The sequence below is a fragment of the Cuculus canorus genome, chromosome 19 (genome assembly GCF_017976375.1).
Source record: "Cuculus canorus isolate bCucCan1 chromosome 19, bCucCan1.pri, whole genome shotgun sequence".
Taxonomy (NCBI): Eukaryota; Metazoa; Chordata; class Aves; order Cuculiformes; family Cuculidae; genus Cuculus; species Cuculus canorus.
Genome location: NC_071419.1, coordinates 11,631,247 through 11,649,146, shown reverse-complemented (window position 1 = coordinate 11,649,146; position 17,900 = coordinate 11,631,247). Strand labels below are relative to the sequence as shown.

Genomic DNA, 17,900 nt, shown 5'->3' with positions numbered 1-17,900 from the left:
GATACGTTTGGAGGTCTTGGCACTGCAAACAGCATTTCCAAGTCATGCAAAACTATCCGGGATCTTGCACCACTGCAGCAGCACAAAAGCCAGCTGATGAGAATCTGTGCTAGCGATGCGAGTACCACCTCTCCCCGCCGGCCAAGCGACCCAGCTCGCTTTCTGCCACACATAAATATCTCACTGGTAAGAGGAGCGGGTTCGCCGCAGCAGGAAACACGCATGGGACAGAAGATGCTATGGGAAAGGCTTTGGGGAGCTTTGCCTGCTCGGGGCATGCAGTGAGAGCTACTGCTGAGTTCCACAGGGATGAGGTCCAGTGGAGAGCGCTGCTGAGATTTAGGTCGCCTTAGTGAGTGTTCTCCCAAGTGACAATAGACAGGTCAAGGGGGAATGGCTTTAAGCTGCGCAAGGGGAGGTTTAGACTCGATATCAGGAAAAATTTTTTCATAGAAAGGGTCATTGGGTACGGGGCAGAAGCTGCCCAGGGAGGTGATGCAGTCCCCATCCCTGGAGGTATTTAAAAGACAGGTAGACGAGGTGCTCAGGGACATGGTTTAGTGGCAGATAGGAATGGTTGGACTTGATGAACCAAGAGATCATTTCCAACCTGGTGATTCTACAATGATTCTGTGATTCCCTCTTCCCAAGACCCTCGGCACTGGGTGAAGTCCTGTTCATGTGCTGAAAAACAGAAAGCCCCAGACAATTCTTTTTTTTTTTTTCCTAAAGGTTGTTTTATTGTAAAACCATAAATACAACACTGACATGAAAATCCTCAAGCAACGGATGCTTTCTTACAGTTACAGTTTGTCTTCTGCCTTGGCATCAACTCTGAAAAGAATGTTGCAGAAACACATCTCTAAGAGATCTCCAAATAACCGAGCTCTGCCCCGGAGCGCTCAGCTCGTTTGGAAGCTAAGTGGAACTATTCCTCCTCACTTGGGGAATATTTCCATTCAGACAGCAACAGACTTTGTAAAAACAGCAACATTTAAACACCTCGATTTTTATTTCTTCTTTAATAATCCTTTTCATTTGACGTCAGTCTAAGTTTCAAACAGCACTGAATTCATTTAGCTGTAAAAAAAAAACCAAAAACCAAAACGAAACAAAACCAAATCCTAAAAAGGAAAAAAAAAAACAACTCAGAAGAACTTGAGTCGGCCTCAAGCGCTCGTGTATCACAATGAAAATCAGCAACTCAACCCCGTGCAATATTGCTCTCTATTGAGTCATTCGATCCACACCAACAATACATGAGACTTCAAACAGGTTTTGTTTTGTTTATTAACACAGCAAGTGTGACATTAGATAACCTTTTAAATACAGTACATGGTACGGCGCGGGGCCAGCTGCCCGCACCTCTTACCCATTATGAAGACAAAGCCAGCGGTGGCGGTTTATAAAAATATTGTGTTGCTACAAAAGTATAAATTAATGCTACCGGTATTAAGAAATATTAAACACATAAAACTTATAAGGATTAAGAAAAATATTCATTAATACCTGTAGAAAACTCTGGCCTAAAAAAGATATTTTTTGTATATTTTTTGTATATTTTTTTTGTATTTTTTAAGATGACATGAGATCCTTGCACTCGCAGGTAGAGACACACACAGGTGCATCTGTGGTATTGCCTAGAACGTCTGCATCTACAGAAAGGAAACGCACACACGTTACTGAGGGGAGGGAGAGCGCGGAAGGAAAGGAGAACGTTAAGTGTTGGCTGATGAAACAACAAGAATTCAGCTCCCAACAGGAGGTTTTGAAAACCAAACACGAGGAACAGCTTCTCTTTTCAGACTGGCTGCAAACAAGGATTTCCCGATGAGTTGGGTTGTCAGCATGACACTTTCTAGCTATGGCATGGACCAGAATCCTTGCTGTCTTGACACCGGGCATTCCTCCTGCACTCACAGCCCTGGCTGTCACTTGTCCTCAAAGGTTCACGTCATTCGTCACCAGTTTTCCTTTTAAATAATTGAAATAAGTTTAAAGGAACTGTGGAAAACAGCTTCTAAGATCATTGCTCCTTCTAGAATCCATGCCTCCTTCCAAGTGGAAAGGTCCTTCTCCATAGAGAGAAAGAAAAAAACAACCCTATCCCTCCTCCCACCTTCCAGCCCCTGGAAGAACTCCATCATCCTACCCACCCATTGCAGAGACCACCAGAAGATAGGACACAAGAACCAAAGGCTGGAAGGGTCTTTTTAAAGAACTTTGGTTGTAGAAAGCAAAGGGCTGCCATGCCTGTACTCAACTCCACAGTAGAACATCCCTGTCATTAAGCCCGGTGCTCACCCAGTACCGGGATGCCGCCCACTGCCAGTGACGTTAGGATGATGGGGAAAAGAAACCCCTTTCAGTCTGTGGCGGATATTGTGTGTCAATGAACCGTTTGTGTGACTCATTCCAGAAGCTGTTCTGAAAATTCCAACTCAACTGCCTACCAACAATGGAACCCTGAAAGGTCGATGGGTGCACCACTGTCTAACATGAGAACTCTACTGTAAGGTATCACACAAAGGATTCTAACAGGAGTAGAAAGAAACCCAACTATCCAGCCAAACAAAACCCAAGTTAAACAGAAAAACCTCCAAACATTCAATACAGAAAATTAAATGTCAGGGCAATACACTCATTGGTTTACCATTTCTGGCCTAGCATAAGCAAACTATCCCATAGGACTAACGAGAAGCTGTGCTTGGCGTTACCTCTCCCTGTTTTCATTAGTTTATTGTGTTTGGTGATGTCTCCCGAGGCCCCAGGAAGATGACAACCCATGGCACGGGGACAGGTCCCATGCCCAAGGAAAGGGAGTTCTTATTGCTACAGGGCGGCATCTTCGGAAGTATCTGACAGAGGACCTTGAGTCTCAGCCAATGTTTCTGGGCATTCCCAATGGATCCCATGGATTCAAGATCATAGTGTAGCACAGAAAATGCACAGCAGAAGCAGCAAAACATTTAGTGCTCTCCCCCACCCCAATCTGTTCACCTCGGCAGTGTAAGGGTTGGCAGGACATTTGCTTCTCACCCAGTGCCCTCTCCTTCTGACCATCAGCTCCCTCCCTCCTCTATGGTTCATCTAAATACTGGAGTGCTCGGAAAGGTTTGGCGTCAGTAGTGAGGGGGAGGATGCGGAGGAAGATGCTCTGTGAACCCTCCTGGACTGATCAGGTAGGACTGGACTCAAGACGCAGGGGGTCCTTTCCCATCTCTACCCCCAGTCTCTTTTCTCTCAGCAAGGTCCAAAGCAGCTCTGTGCCTTACAGAGTGTGCTCCACATAGCTGTACAGCTTTGTCTTTAAATGATAGGGCTCAAAAACATTCCCATAACAGACTCCTCCCAGATTAACGGATTTCTCCTCCCTGAAGAAGTTTCCCAGATTCTGCCTTTAGTGCCTTTTTTTTTTTTTTTTCATGCCGTTACTCCTAATTATTCCATAGGGAACAATTTTTCCTCACCTGCATGTGCTCCCTCTGCATGCTCACAGGAGCTCCCCTCCACCTTCTTTAGCCAGAGAGATGCAATTAGAGATCCGAGTCCTTCCTCAGCTCAAAGCAGCGTTCCCAGCCTTTGGATAACTTTCTGGCTGCTCTTTTGATGGATCAGGAACTTAGTGCTGGCTCAAAATACACACAGCGTTCTCCATGAAGCACAATGTCTCAGACACTCTGCTCCTGCTGCGGGATGTGGAGGGTGGAATTGGTCCCTCAGGCTGGGGTAAGGCTGAGCAGACTCAATCACCAAGGTGAACATGTGGTTATTTCTTCTCACACTAAACCTTCCGTGTTATTGCAAGCACTTTGACAAAACCAAATCAACCAATCCATCTCCCTGAATGCCGTTATCAAGTCAGATACCACAATTTAGAGCTCAAGCAACTTTCAGAAGTGTCCTCCCTCTATTTTCAGTAACTCCTGAGCTTTGAGAGCATCTGTCACAACTTCATTTGCAAAATTCATGTAAGGGTCAAGGCTCCCTGAGCTGCTTCTGGACGTATTCACTGGTCAGCAGGGAGAACGTCCAGCAAGCGCAGTTAAACCAGTGCAGATGGTTCATGTGGATGCTTAAACCAGTTAATCTGAAAGTTAAACTGGTTTAACCAGCAATTAACAGAATTAGACAAAACCTGAGCCCGCACTTGGCTTTCACAGCAAGGTTTCCAGATTGCACTAGTTCAAATACAACCAAACCAGTTTTCTTAGAACAGACAAACAACTTTGACCAAAAGGGAAGTTTACTTCCATCCAAAACCGACCCAGGCACAAGACATTGAGCCTGTCTTGCAAACCAGGACACAACTACTGTCTACCGCTGGAGACATGGGGAAAAGAGACAGACTGAGAGACAAATGTGGGCTCCATGTTCTCCACGGACCCTCTGGCTGCCACACTCAATAGAAAGAACCTTCTGGTTTGAAGAGCTCTGCCTTTGTAGCCCACTTTCTCAGTTTTCTAGTAATAAGGATCTTCAGACAGGACTGCAAGGCCCTTCATCATGAAAAGCTGCAGCTTCTCCCACTGGCTCGCTGGCCTCTTCTCACTGAATTTCTAGGTTGCACCATTTTAGGGCTTTAGGTTTTACTCTGCTTTTTCAGCTGCTAAGCTGAGTTTTCAAGTCTTTGGGAGAATTTTATCTACCAGAAAACACTGCATGTTTGGTTAATATCTATCATTAGTGCAACTAAAACCAAAGTCACCTTGGAGGGGACAGGGATGGGGGAAAGGGCCCGTCAATCCCTCTCTTTGGTTGTCACAGCAAGAAAGCTCCATATCTGATGCCAAAACCACACTGTACAAAGGGGAAGGGGAGAAGAACTGGGAGTTAGAGGTGGCCGTGGCCTTTCTGTTTACAGGACCTGGCTGTGTAGGCACGGTCCGGCTGACGGCTGCACACAGCCTGGCATCAGACAGCTGCGTAAATGACTGCAAGTATACATCATCCTCAGTTCCAGAGCTTCAGACCAGTGCCACTCTGCTGTCCACGTCCCCACCCGTAACGCCTCGCAGGCAGACAACGCAACAAGCCTGAGCTTGCAAATCCAACAGAAGTTACCAGCCTGTCCCTTAGTAAAGGGTTTGGACCTTTCTTTTCCAAGCAATGCGTTTTGCAGGTTCACCTGAGCATCAAAGAGCCATCGAGCAGCTCTCAGGTAAACCAAGCAAAATGGTGTAATATGCCATTTGGAGAAAGAACTACAAATCCTGCCCCCAGCTCTGCCCATCAGCTGAGCCACATGGGACACACTCTAATCTGGCTTCACATTCATCCCCCAGCCAAGTGTTCTCGCTGCAGGACACCTTGTGTTTTGCAGTGGGAACAGCAGCCCAGCGCAAACACTTGGCAGTCTTCACTTATCCCACTTGGGTTTTTTTCTTTGTAGTTTGAGACTTAAGTTTGTTACAGGTTTCTCCTGCACTGCAAGTGCAAACAGATGTGTTACCGTGGCCAAGTGGTGGCTGGGCAGGCAGGATTTGTGCAGGAGAAAATAAAACCAGCAAGAAGAAAAGTTTGCCTGATAATCAACATCCTCATCTGCCACTGCCAGGGAAGTAAGATGTCCAAGTGTCTCTGTGGCAGCTCATCTTCAAGTGCTGCTGCCCCTGCAGTTGTCAGTGGGGTTGCAGACTCTGCCTGTTAAGATATCCATACGCAAACATTACATTTATGACACTGGTTTTGCCCTGATGCCAGTAACAGCGCCGATAGGTCAGCCCAAAAGCTAGGCTCAAGCTAATAGTAGGTCATGTTTGCAGGCTGAAAAGGGCGCAGCTGAGTGCCAAGAGCTATCAGTGCCCCTGACCCACAGAAGGTCTCCAATGTGTGGAGAGTTCCCCTGCCTGAGCCCCTCGGCAGCAGAGTGGCTGATCAGTGCCTGTTGGGGTGAAGGCATCTGCCCACAAAGCCCGAGAGCCTGGGTTTGCCATTTCTCATGTCTTGGGACTTGCAACTTCTGTTACAACCAGGTGGGTTCAACAGCAGCACTTCAGAGAGGACCCCAGTGTCACCACTGCATTGCCAACAACCAGAACACACCCCTGCACTGTTGAAGGGCTTCAGCCTCCAGCCTGGCTGCTCAGTGTCCACCAAGTCTGTCCTCCCACACCTCCGATGCTGCTGTGCAGCTCCAGAGCACACTACTGCAAGAAGGAGAGACCCTTTAAAATTAAGAATTTACTTCAATCTGCATCTGGAATCCAAGTCTCAGTGATGAAAACTCAAGAGTTTGGCACCAGAAGGTGGGAATTGTCCAAGAGGCTCCAAACCTGCCAGCCTGCAGAGATCCTGTCCAGCAGACCAGGGACTGCGCCTGTGGGCACTGGACACAGAAGAGCTCCAGCCTCGGTGGACAGCAGAGTGACTTAGATGTTTTGTGTTATGGTGATCTCTAATTGCATTTGGGGTGAGCCAGTTAAGAGTGAACGTTTAAGGGCCCGTGGCCTTCCTAGCCAGAACAACATAACAAGTAGTGTAATGCACTGTAGGTATAAAGACATTCGTGCCACTAGAGGAAACCATTCCAAACACAACGGGAAGGTATTCTTTGCACTCTATCAGGAGCACTTACATTCAGAAGGATCTCTGAGCCCATGCACTTCTCGAAGCTTCCTTCAAACCCCAGTTTGACAAAACTGATGATCTTTGTTCCCCTGAAAAATCATACACCTTGGTTTGTCCTTGGCCTTGTGAAGGTTATTTCGAGTGTGTGAACTGAGAAGGTTTACTAAAAGTTGAGGTACAGGGGTTCTCAGCGGCAGCTGGCAGACCCCACAGGTCTGCTGGTGGCCACGGATATCTGCGTTGTCACCACTTTCTTGCCTTTCCTGGTTTCTAGCTTTTCCATATGCGCAACTGCTGTGGCTCCCATTAGGGTGTTGTTTAATCACAAATGGGCTACTCTGGAACAAGTGTGAGAACCCCTGATGTACAAAATTCACAGAGAAGCTAATTAACACCAGGAATTCAGAAAAGAAATTATGCTGTAAAAAAAAAACAAAACCAAACCTCAAGAAATGTAACAATTAGAGACATTTTCTGCCACAAACCATCTCTCTCAGTTTGAAATCACACTTATAATCGCTGGCTACCATGTTAAATGAAAACCAGGAGTGAGATGGAAGAGTTACTTCTGGTTTTTGGAAAAATCATGTATGAAAAAGTTTAAAATAAAAATCAAACAACCCCTCAAAGTCTCCCTTCCTGATTTCTAAGGATACCGGTATTTCTAAAATACAGCTGCCCTGCTCACGTGCACAGTGTGTCAAGAAGGTTGCAGACAAACGCCCTCAAGGTGTACAGTTATTCAAAGGAGCAAAGTCCAGTGCCGAACTGGTCTGTTCAATGTAGTCTGATTATCCATGGCAAGATGGCCCAGGGGACAAGAGGAAAGGTAGGGTGGAGGAGAAACAAAAGAAACTTCAAGTCACTTTAGATCTCAGCTGCCTGAAGACTTTAGAACATCAGCCTCCCATTGGTCTGCCCACATGAAAACATTAGAAAGTCTGTCAAGTCCACACACTATCTATGGAAAGGAGCACGTTCCCAGCAGAGGGCTGTCTCTCTCCCGTGCTCAGCTTTCCTTTCAAACTTAATTTTATATATATTTATATTTTTATATATATATAAAAAAGCACTTGGTTTCCAGGGGCATTCATAATGAGGTCCACAGTGTTTAGAACTTAAAATTCTTATTCTTTGTTTGGAACAGTGTTTTAAAGTTTTGTTTTAATTAAAAGACAGTCTTAAAGCATGTTGGACTTCAAAAACATGAGTTTGTTCATGTCTTCTGGACTGAGTAGCCGTCTCCTTTTGATTAAGAGAGCCTGCTCACACATATTTACACATTCGCTTCTGGCACCAACAGCAGGCACTGCTAGGAGCCAAAAGGCTAGCTTGGCTAGTTTTGTATGCTTTTGGGTAACACACGACCAGTACTGAAAGAGGTCAGGGGTGGCCTGGAAGAGAGGTTCTTGCAAATAATCATAGACTTCATTTTTCCCGAACCAATCTTCTTCCTGAGCTGCTGTGGCTTCCCCTGCTGCCCGAGGCTTCTTGGTTGAAGGTTCAAATTCTGTTTCTTCTGCCCAGGACTCTTTCACCTCATTGATCAACTCGCAGACCTTGCCAATGATCTCTTCATGCTGGTACGGCGGGACGGGCCGCAGCTTCTGCTGAGGGTCTAAGATCATGGCTACCTTGTGTGCCGAATGAACTTTGAAGTTCTCCTTCAGCGCCTCCAAGAAGAGGTGGCAGAGTTTGCTGACTACGCCAGCATCGTTAGCTTTGGAAGTGAACAGTTTCTCCAGTTTGACGTAGGTGGGCAGCACCAGCTGCAGGGTGGGCCGGCTCTCGTTGCTCAGCTCGATCACCGCCTGCTTCACCGGTGCCAGAATGGCTGCCAGGTTGCTGAGCAGGTGCTTGTTCAGGTTTTGGATGAGGTTCATCTTCTTGGCCCTGCTGTAGAACTCACAGATCTGCTCGTAGCGCTCGTGGACGAGCAGGAGGGAGTCGGTGACCGAGTTCCAGCAGGGCGGGGGAGAGGTCTCTTCCAGGGAGCCAAAGGTCTCCTTCGAGAGGCCTGTGGATCCTGCCAGATCTTCGCAGACATTCAGGAGCTCGATCACCTCGTGCATATTGCGGGCCTGTAGTGTTCGCTTGTTCAGCACACTCTGCACTACCGAGTTCAAGGCACAGGCCGAACAACGCAAGCACATGCCCGCCTTGGAGAATGCAGAGGAATTGACTTTGCAGTCTGTGACGTACACCGTCCTGATCTCCGACATCACAAACTCTGAGAGCACATTCTGTACCCAGTGGTGGATAAAATCACCGTTATCTCGAATGTCTACACCCTTAATTCCCAGGACGTAACTCTTGATGTGGTTGCCTTCCACCTGATAAGCGGTCAGGATGTAGCAGGAATCGGGGCCGATGCTCTGCGAGTGGCAAGTGACACCGATGCCAAGGCAAGCATTGCTGCCCAGGGCGCAGGTGACTTTTACCTTCACTTGGTTGTACATCCGAGGCAAATGCTTCAGAGCCAGTGTGTTGAAATTGCCAAGGATTTCGGTGACAGAGAAGGCACCATAGCGAGCTCCACTATCCACCAGGGTCTGTGCAAGCTTGATGAACTCCTTCCCGCTCACCACACTCAGAGCCCCAAGGTCAGTGCACATCACCCTCAGAAGCCTCTCGGCAATGTTCTGCCGCTCCTTCTCTGGAATCGCGCTGTTCCCTACCGAACCGCTCGCAGATGCTGCAGTGAAATAGAAGGAGGGAGAGAAAGCATCAGATGAGAATTGCTCCTCTGTGGCGGGAGAGGGCAGGGAGTCACAGTACAGAGAGACCCGAAGAGGTGGAAGGTGCCCAGATGATGGGGTTTTTGATCAGGAAGTACACGGATAGGATGAGGGGGAATGATTTTGAGCTGAAAGAGGGGAGATTGAGATCAGATCTTGTGAAGAAATGTTCTCCTGTGAGGGTGGGAGGCCCTGGCTCAGGCTACCCAGAGAAGCAGTGGCTGCTCCATCCCTGGAGGCGTTCCAGTCCTGGTAGCATGGGGCTTGGAGCAACCTGATACAGTGGGAGGTGTCTTTAAGGACTTTAAGGCTCCTTCCAAACCAAACCATTCTGTTAGCTTATGATGGCAGAGACATCTCCAACCCTGGATTTCTTCCCCCAAGGGTTTCTGAACCTCCAGAGACAGGCCTTGCTCCTGCTTAGAGCAGCAAGGAGCCTATCTGCATGCTTTCCCTGGTGTGGGACTGAGACAGAGCACATACTATCTACTCATAATCCAGCCGCTTAACCTGTGGCATCTCTGTGGTGACTGCTGAGCTGCCCAGATACGTTCTAATCATGTGTGCCGTACACTATCCATGTCTATGGACTCATGGTCACAGCTTAGCTTGGCTGGAGAGCTGGACAGCTTTCCATTTCTGTGATTTAGGCCTTTTCTCTGAGACAGCTGTTTTAAGAGGAGTTGCTTCCTCCACCATCTCAAACACTGCTGAAGCCCAAGTTTCCAATTATTCCTCCAAACTCCAGCGAACCCCCTTTTTGTAGCTGATCTGGGGCAATGTGAATGTTCGTTCTGGTCATATCAAGAACACAACAGCATCATGTTTCTGTATCACCTTGCCTGGCTGCTCAGCTCGAGCATTTTGGAACTATTTTCCCAAAGGGCTGTATTTTACCTCTTTTCACGGTGAAGCACAAGCTCGCAGGCTGAGCTGGGGATGAAGCCAGACACTGGCTGCCAGCACAGGCAGTGACAGGTTACTAAACCATAACGACTGGTTTAATTTTTTAACCCCAGGCTGGGAAGTCTGACTTTGGATCGTAAGTTAACTTTTCCTAGGAGTTCCCAAACACATCTTCCTTACAGAAGTTCCCAGGGTTCCCCGTAGGTTTTGCATACAAGCGCTCCTATAGTGGTGCTCTGTTCTGCAGGACACTAGATGAATTACAGATGGAATCAAGTGCTGTCAGGCAAGGACAGGGTCCTTGAGCAATGGCCATCACTGCTGCCCCCTCACTGACAGATGTTCACAGCAGACAGGTAAGCCCAGGAAGGAAGAGCAAACATGCTACGTACTGTTGTTGGTGTTATTTCTTTGGAGCTGTGGTTTCCACTTCTCTTCAACAACTGCTAGAGGTGATCTGGGCTGGCTAGAGGCAATGTTGTTCTCATTATCAGCTGTGGGGCAAGAGACAGGGAGGTGTTAGAAGCACAAGATAATAATGCTTAAACCACAAAAAAAGGGGAAAGAATACCCATCTGCTTAGCATTTACTTATGGTTCCCTGGGCTAAGGCAACACCAATCGATTCCACTCTCTATAGCTTTTAAGCAGCTTTCAATGAGACAGCACAGCACTGTTGGGAACCTTGAAAATTGTCTCTCAGCTTGCAACCTATCACCTCCCAAAATGTGGCCTTTCTGTGTATCAGTGACATTGATGCCATCAGCACACCTTGGGAGATGTCTCCCAGTCAACTGATGCCACTACCAGGAGGAAGCGATGTTATTTGTGCAGCCTGACTTGTGCAATTTGCTTGCTTTGGAAATGAAAGTAGATGTAACAAACATTTATCCTTCCTTCACCTTACTGCCTCTCTCTGCACCACAGGTGGCTTCCCTTTTCTTAGGTACTTTGTTTTACAAGCTGTGCTCAGCTACTTTGTATCTAAAGATCTTATTCATGTACGGTTTCCTCTGGCTGCAGAGAGGACCATCTCCTCTTGGGCTGCTCACTGCTGCCTCAGATTGGAAACAAAACCAAAACCACTTCAAGTTTCTGGAGTGTGACTGAAGATCATTCCTCCCTGTGGCTGCAAAGACACCAGCTGCCCTAAGGGTCTTTGTCTTCATGCCCCCATTTCTGTGTATGTATCAGGGCCAAAAGCTTGGGCTGTCAATCTGATGGCATCTTCCAAGGAAATACAGTCAAGATCCATAAATTCTGTATCGTATCCATGCTCTTTCTCCCCATCCTCTAGAGGAGATTTTCTAGTTCTTAGCACGCTTCACTATGAAACTGTGCTCTGAAACAGGCTGGGAAGGAACAATAAAGCACACGATGAAGAGAGGTGGAAAAGGAAGGAGAAAGATGGAAAGACTCATGACCAGGCTGAACAGAAGGATGGAATTAAAAACAAAGAAGACAAAGCAGGTCCTTTACTCATCACAGCGGAACTCATCTCGCCTAATTTCCGACATCTCTACTAGACATGCCGCTCTCCAAAGTTGCCCTTGGGCTCCTTTTACACTCAGTGGTGCACAACAGGTTCAGCAGTGTGATCCATTCACCCAGGCAGAACCAGATGCCTCTCGTAGTTCAAGAGCCATCATGCTCTGAACTCGCTTGGAGTCAGTAACTTCTCTACCGATTATAAAGACAGTCCAAGCTGACCAGCTCAGGCGGTAATATCTGTAGCCAATACACAGCATGTGGTGAAATGAACCTTACCCCAGTATTCCAGACAGCAGAGAACAAATCAGAGGAATGACTTAAGGCACACACAGGCGCTTTGCTCTGCAGCCGAGGTTGACCTGGTGCTGGGCAGAGCAGTGGGCTGCCTATCAGAGCAAACAGGAGAGGGTAAATTTCCCTCCTTCATGTGTACAGGGAAGGGAGGCCAGCAAGGATCTAGAGACAAGCACTGATGTGATGAAACTCCATTGTCCTCTTCCTTACAAGCAAGTCCTCTTAAATTTCAGTAGCTCTGCATGCTGGCTGCTGGGGCAATCACAAACCTTGCTGATGAACAGCCACAGAGTGCAGAGTTCTCGGGTCTGGGCACTGCACTGACAGGCTGGATCAATACCTAAAAGCAATCCAAAGATGTGACAGAACAGGGCAGACACTGGGACTGTATGTGCTCAGGGAACTCAGTGGTTGTGGCGGGTACCTGGGGAGCACTGCGATGCTCCGACTGCGGCCAGAGGTTGGTCTTTGCAGGGGTGGAAGACACGTGAAGAGCAAGAGGTACTCCAGGGGATGCCAGTGATCAGATATAACATGTTACCTGCCCCCAGCATTTACCTAGTCCAATTGCTCGAGTTAATGCCACCACCGTCCTCAACCCCAAACATCTCTAGGTAGGCAAGGGATAATGTGAGATGTTGCCTGCCAACTTTGTCCACGGTTCAGGCCTTCCATGTCTTGGTGAGGGGCAGATGTGGGGCAGAAACCCTCTGTATTTCATCCCCCGAATTCTTCTATCTATTTCATAACAATAGGGGATTATTATGTACAAATATCCACTAGCATTCAAAATGGCATTAATGAGATTTGTGCATTTCAGCCTCATCTTCCTCATCAAGCAGTCTGTGAACTGCACAGATCATGGGTCTTTAATTTCTCTTCATGCTTCCAATCCTTTAATCCAGGTTCAGCCTAGCCATCCTTTTATTTTTTTCACTCCAGACTGTAGGAAGGGCATTATATGGTAGCACTCAACCCAAACAAAGTACTTTGAAGGGAGTCAAAGCTGTATATTGTACAGTGTAATTACAGAACAAATTCCTTTGCCTGGTGTTCTGCTGCTCTATTTCCGCCTTTCAGCCTCCAATTTACATTTTAATTGCTTCTTCTCATTGTGCAGCTGCTTTATGGAGCTATAATCTCTCCTTATTACCTTCAGGCCTCTGGGCTCAGCCCTCTGAATGACTCAAGAGCCAGTATGTCCCTGCTTTTGCTCCTTGAGGCCAGCAGCACGTTTCCTGCCTTCACTCAGTTGTGAGAAGGGCTCAGTGGATGCATCATATGTAGTTGGATGAGATTAGAGCTTTGCATCGGACACGGTAAACCAAGCTGGACTTGTGAAGACATTAACTGAGGGAGTATTTGACCCATATGGACTTTTTGTATCTCTGCATCCCTATAATGAAACCTTCCTTGGCTCAGGCACATGGACTGGTATAAATGGCTATGACACCAGTGTTCCCAGTATGCGGTTTCCACGCCACCAGTTCCACTGACCACTGCCAGTCTACACTCCCAGCCCTCAGCGATGTTGCACTGATGGTGGATATGGACATCTCCAAGGTCTAACAGGCTACCAGGTAACGAACCACGATCAGAGGAACTGCAAGTCTGGTGCAATCCCCACTGCTGCTCCATACAGCATCCAGAACCGGACACCCACGGGTGCCACCCCTCTTCATTTGGTTCTCCCCCCATTCCACAATAGCGTATACTGCGCCCCTCGCCCCCCCAGTGCATGGATCTGGGGGAACGGCTGATGTTCCCTCCTGAGGAAGGGGCGTGAGCACAGGACTGCAAGCACCGCGCGCAGAGATGCCACAGCGGGGCAGGCAGCTCACACAAGGGCAGGAAAAAGCACTCTAAGAAGACACAGACAAGATGAATGCAACTGCACTGGTGAGACATTCGAGGGGAAGCAGTCAAGCAGGAGACAACGACAAACAGAGCAGGGAGAGACGGGAAAGTACAGAGTTTAACAGGAGTAATCCTGAGCTGGAGAGAGGGGGTCTCTCCTGAAATTACATGAGTCAGATCACTAACACCTGCTCCCTCCAGCCCTGCTCTGTGTCCAAAGTAACTCAGGTAGACAAACCCAGAGGCCATGGCTCATTTGTAAAGAAGAGAGAAGGAAGAAGCTGCAAACAGCTCTGTTTTTAAAGTTTCAAGGCTCACACCTTGCCAGTGGGTTGCTGTTCTCCCCTGTGATACCTCAGCCTCGGGCCCTCCCTTGCAGCTCTTCTACTCAGTGTCACCAAGAGCTGTAACTCAAAATGCTGCCTTTGATTACCAGAGACCAGAAGAAGGAATGGGATGGTCAGGATGCAGCTTGGACAAGCAGAGATTGCCATCGACAAGCAGCAACAATAGATCCCAAAAGACACAGTGACAGCACCTGCCATCACTCTGTCTTTTGGGATCTATTGTTGCTGCTTGTCGACGGCAATCTCTACTTGTCGTTGTTAGCTTCCCCGCTCCTCGGGGTAACAGGAAGTCCAGTTACTCCACGGTAACCAGCTTATGCTCTAACAAAAAAATAATACCCGCAAAACTCATATCGCCTTACAACAAATCACCCTAAATATCTATTTGTAACATTACAAAGATCATAAAGAAGCTGCTGAACAACAGACAAAGCCTGCACTAAGATTCACCAGTGAGAACTGAAGTGGGAGCGAGGATCTGCATGGATGAAGAACTCAAGGGAGACTCAATAGAAGTAGGACTAAAACACAGAACAATATAAGACCTTTGATGAGAATTACTGCTGGAGAACAGAAAATCTGCTTTTCCTCAAGCCACTGATCCTTCCACACCACTCTTAAGTGCCTCCTACCTGTACAGTGAGGGTGAACGCGAGCACTGAAAGTGTATCGCAACAGAGCAGCTGTCTGTCAGAGAACACAGCTCTGCTGAAGGTGAATTCGTTTGGAAACCTTTGTTAATTCACTTGAACATTCATTCAAGAGGAAAAAAAAGATAAAAAGATAAAAAGTTCCTATTTCTACATCCTTGCATATTCTGACCACTGACTGTGAAAGAGCTCTGGCTTTGCAATTTTAGAATCTTCTCTTCTGTATTGAGATAGAGAATAAAAAGGTGGCTCAGAAATCAGCCAGTGGAACCACCCCTCAGAATTTCCTTTTGTGGATAACTGAGAAGGAAAGAAACACAACTAATGAAGTGGCAAATTCTTCTGAGAACACATTTCAGCCCTTTGCAGAACTGCAGGAGACACAAGCATGGGAAAAGACTTATGTAGGCAAAGGCTCTGCTGCCCCGCAAGCAGTTTGGCTTTGTTTGTTCCAATGAGAACTGCCTTTTTTAGAGGGATTTAATCTGCTTGGAGGAGCGACCCATTAATGCCTGGGCATTCCCTAGATACCTTTGATAAAAGGAATCAGTAGTTTTCCTCTTTCCTCTCTTCCTATGGCAAGAAGTAATACTCATGATCCACCCTGAGCCTTGCATTGCTGCAGCCACTGCTCTGTGCTCCAGCTTTGGGATATTTGTTTTGCTGCAGGTGAAATCACTGGGGCTTTGGAAACTGTGAGCACGGAGAGCTCTACTGACACACAATGGGGTCATCAGCGCAGAATTTAGTTCTCCGCTTTAAGCAAGTCGAAGCGCCCAGCTTACCTGCATGGGACTGCATGTGCTCCAGGAGATTGTTATAAAACTGGAACTGGATTCCACAAGCTCCACAGGTGTAAGGCTCTGTTTGGGAGAGATCAGTTCAGAAGAATTACACAGAGTATGCAGGGAAGCTGCACAGGAGCATACTTCAGTTTGTACAGCAACAGGGCAGCGCCCTGGGCCCGATCCTCGTCACCTCAGCCCGTGTGTGCACAGCACAGCTGCTCCTGAGGATCGAACCGGCTGGGATTTGGGAAAGCGCTGGGACACCTCACTGTGTCCTGGGCCAGGCTCACGCATTTATTCCCACTTTACTGCCACGAGAAAGCCCGGGATGGCAGGGGGACAGCTCGCACACTACACTGAAGCTCCTGCTGGAATGCAGGATCTCAGTGGATCTGCACAAGGATCAGAGAGGCTGCACACTCACCGGGGCTCACTACCTTAACGCCTGCTGTTTTAAGCATGTCCTTGCTCTGTTTAAGTCTGAAAGCAAAGCATGGTGAATTGATCCTACAGTCAATTCTGTCCAATTCCAATCTCTGCTGCCTTTCCTGGGTAAGACAAGGAGCAGCGGGCTGTGAAAAACCCTGTTGCTCCCACGCTGGGGCATGGAGCAGTGCCTTGGGGAACCCAGCTTGGGCTGTTGTGGCTGTCGACAAGCGCAGCGAGACTTGGGGATGGTGAGAGTCAGTGGGCTCGGCAGCAGCAAGGCCTGGGGGTAAGGAGAGTGGAGGGGAAGAAGTACAGAAACCAGAGCTGCGCCAGAAGCCTGAGAGCAGAGCGGGAGAGTCGTGTTGCCAGAGTTAATATGGATGAGCCGGAGTCAGGAAAGAGCTGGGTGCAGAGCTCCCTCACAAGCCGAAAGATACATTTAGTTCTGTCCTAACAAGGGTGTTGGAAGTGCATTTTTTCCACTGAATTAGCCTAATAGCAAATGTTTGCAGTGGCTCGTTTAAACAGTATTAGCAGAGTGCACTGGTTGACAGATATAATATCAAACTAGAGTGGGTGAAATACATTAACGCTGCAGTTTGCTTCTGTACCTTCAGACAGATCTACACGCTGCCACCAGCTACGCCGTGGCATTTGTTTTCTAACAGCAGAATGGACAAATGCAAGCATTTGGGTTATAAATAACTTCATAAATAAATGCCTGGCATACGCAGAGCGGGGTCTATTGCTCCAGTATCCCAGCCATCTCTACATTTGAAGGGAAAAACATACTTTGCATCAATGAAACTCAAGAAATCTATTGCATGTAGGCAAAAGCACCAGCATCCAGGATGGAAGAACCAAAATATAGGAAAGCCCAAGCCCGACTTTGCTACAATCTGCAAGACGTCTACTCAGGCAGCAAACCCAGAATTCACAAATGGCTAAAGGAGCTCCAAGGAAAAACATAAGAGGCCATAAGCAGTTTGTATGAGCTATACTTAATACGCCATAATGTTAAACAGCCTGCTATGCCCTTCTCACAGAATCTCCAGCCCACTGAAATGTTGGAGCCGGCTGCATCTGGAGGAGCTGTGCTCAGTGCTTTATTTAAATTATTGTAATTCCTTGTGATGCTGCTCCTGTGCTTTGCTGTATAAAGGAAGTTCCGAAACGCTGTCCTCAGGTTATTGTGCTCGTGAAAAGAAGGGAAGACTTTGGCCACTGAGTGGCACACAGGAATTTCAAGACTGGGAGAACTGACATGGACAGGCTGTTTCAGGTGAAGTCATCAGCAGTGGAATAGTCAGTTGTGGTAAAATGCCGCAAGAGGTACAACATAATCTAAGTGTTTAGAGTCCTTCTGTCATTATCAGAGAGGAGAAGATTCCCCCTTCAAGTGTCACTATAAACACTCGATTAATCTAATGGAAGAAGGGGCTCCAGGAAAGCTGGAGAGGGACTCTGGATGAGGGAATGCAGGGACAGGACAAGGAGGAACAGTTTTAAGCTGAAAGAGGGGAGATTGAGATGAGATCTCATGAAGAAATGCTTTGCTGTGAGGGTGGGGGGGGCCTGGCCCAGGCTGCCCAGAGCAGTAGTGGCTGCCCCATCCCTGGAGGTGTTCAAGACCAGGTTGGATGGGGCTTGGAGCAGCCTGATCCAATGGGAGGTGTCCCTGCCCATGGCAGGAGGTGGAGCAGGATGGGCTTTGAGGTCCCTTCCAGCCCAAACCATTCCATGATTCTATGATTCTGTGAAGAGGGATCTGGAAGGCGGAGATCAGGAAGAAACAATCTGCACCTGAAACCAGGCAAAAAACAGTGCTGGA

At 47.7% G+C, this 17,900-nt stretch overlaps 1 protein-coding gene across 17 annotated transcripts in view; it reads right to left on the bottom strand.

Annotated features, from left to right (window-relative positions):
• Positions 1-739: 739 nt before the first annotated feature.
• Positions 740-17,900, bottom strand: part of ZNF618 (zinc finger protein 618) — a 162,972-nt gene continuing 145,811 nt past the window's right edge. For 16 of the 17 annotated variants that reach the window (XM_054084602.1, XM_054084586.1, XM_054084587.1 and 13 more), the window contains 3 exons: positions 15,638-15,715; positions 10,607-10,708; positions 740-9,265 (listed from right to left, as the gene is read on the bottom strand). In XM_054084602.1, the coding sequence (XP_053940577.1) occupies positions 7,752-9,265; positions 10,607-10,708; positions 15,638-15,715 (1,694 nt within the window). In that variant the 3' untranslated portion in view covers positions 740-7,751. The remainder of the gene's footprint in view (positions 9,266-10,606; positions 10,709-15,637; positions 15,716-17,900) is intronic. The other variant, XM_054084591.1, reaches the window with a different exon arrangement.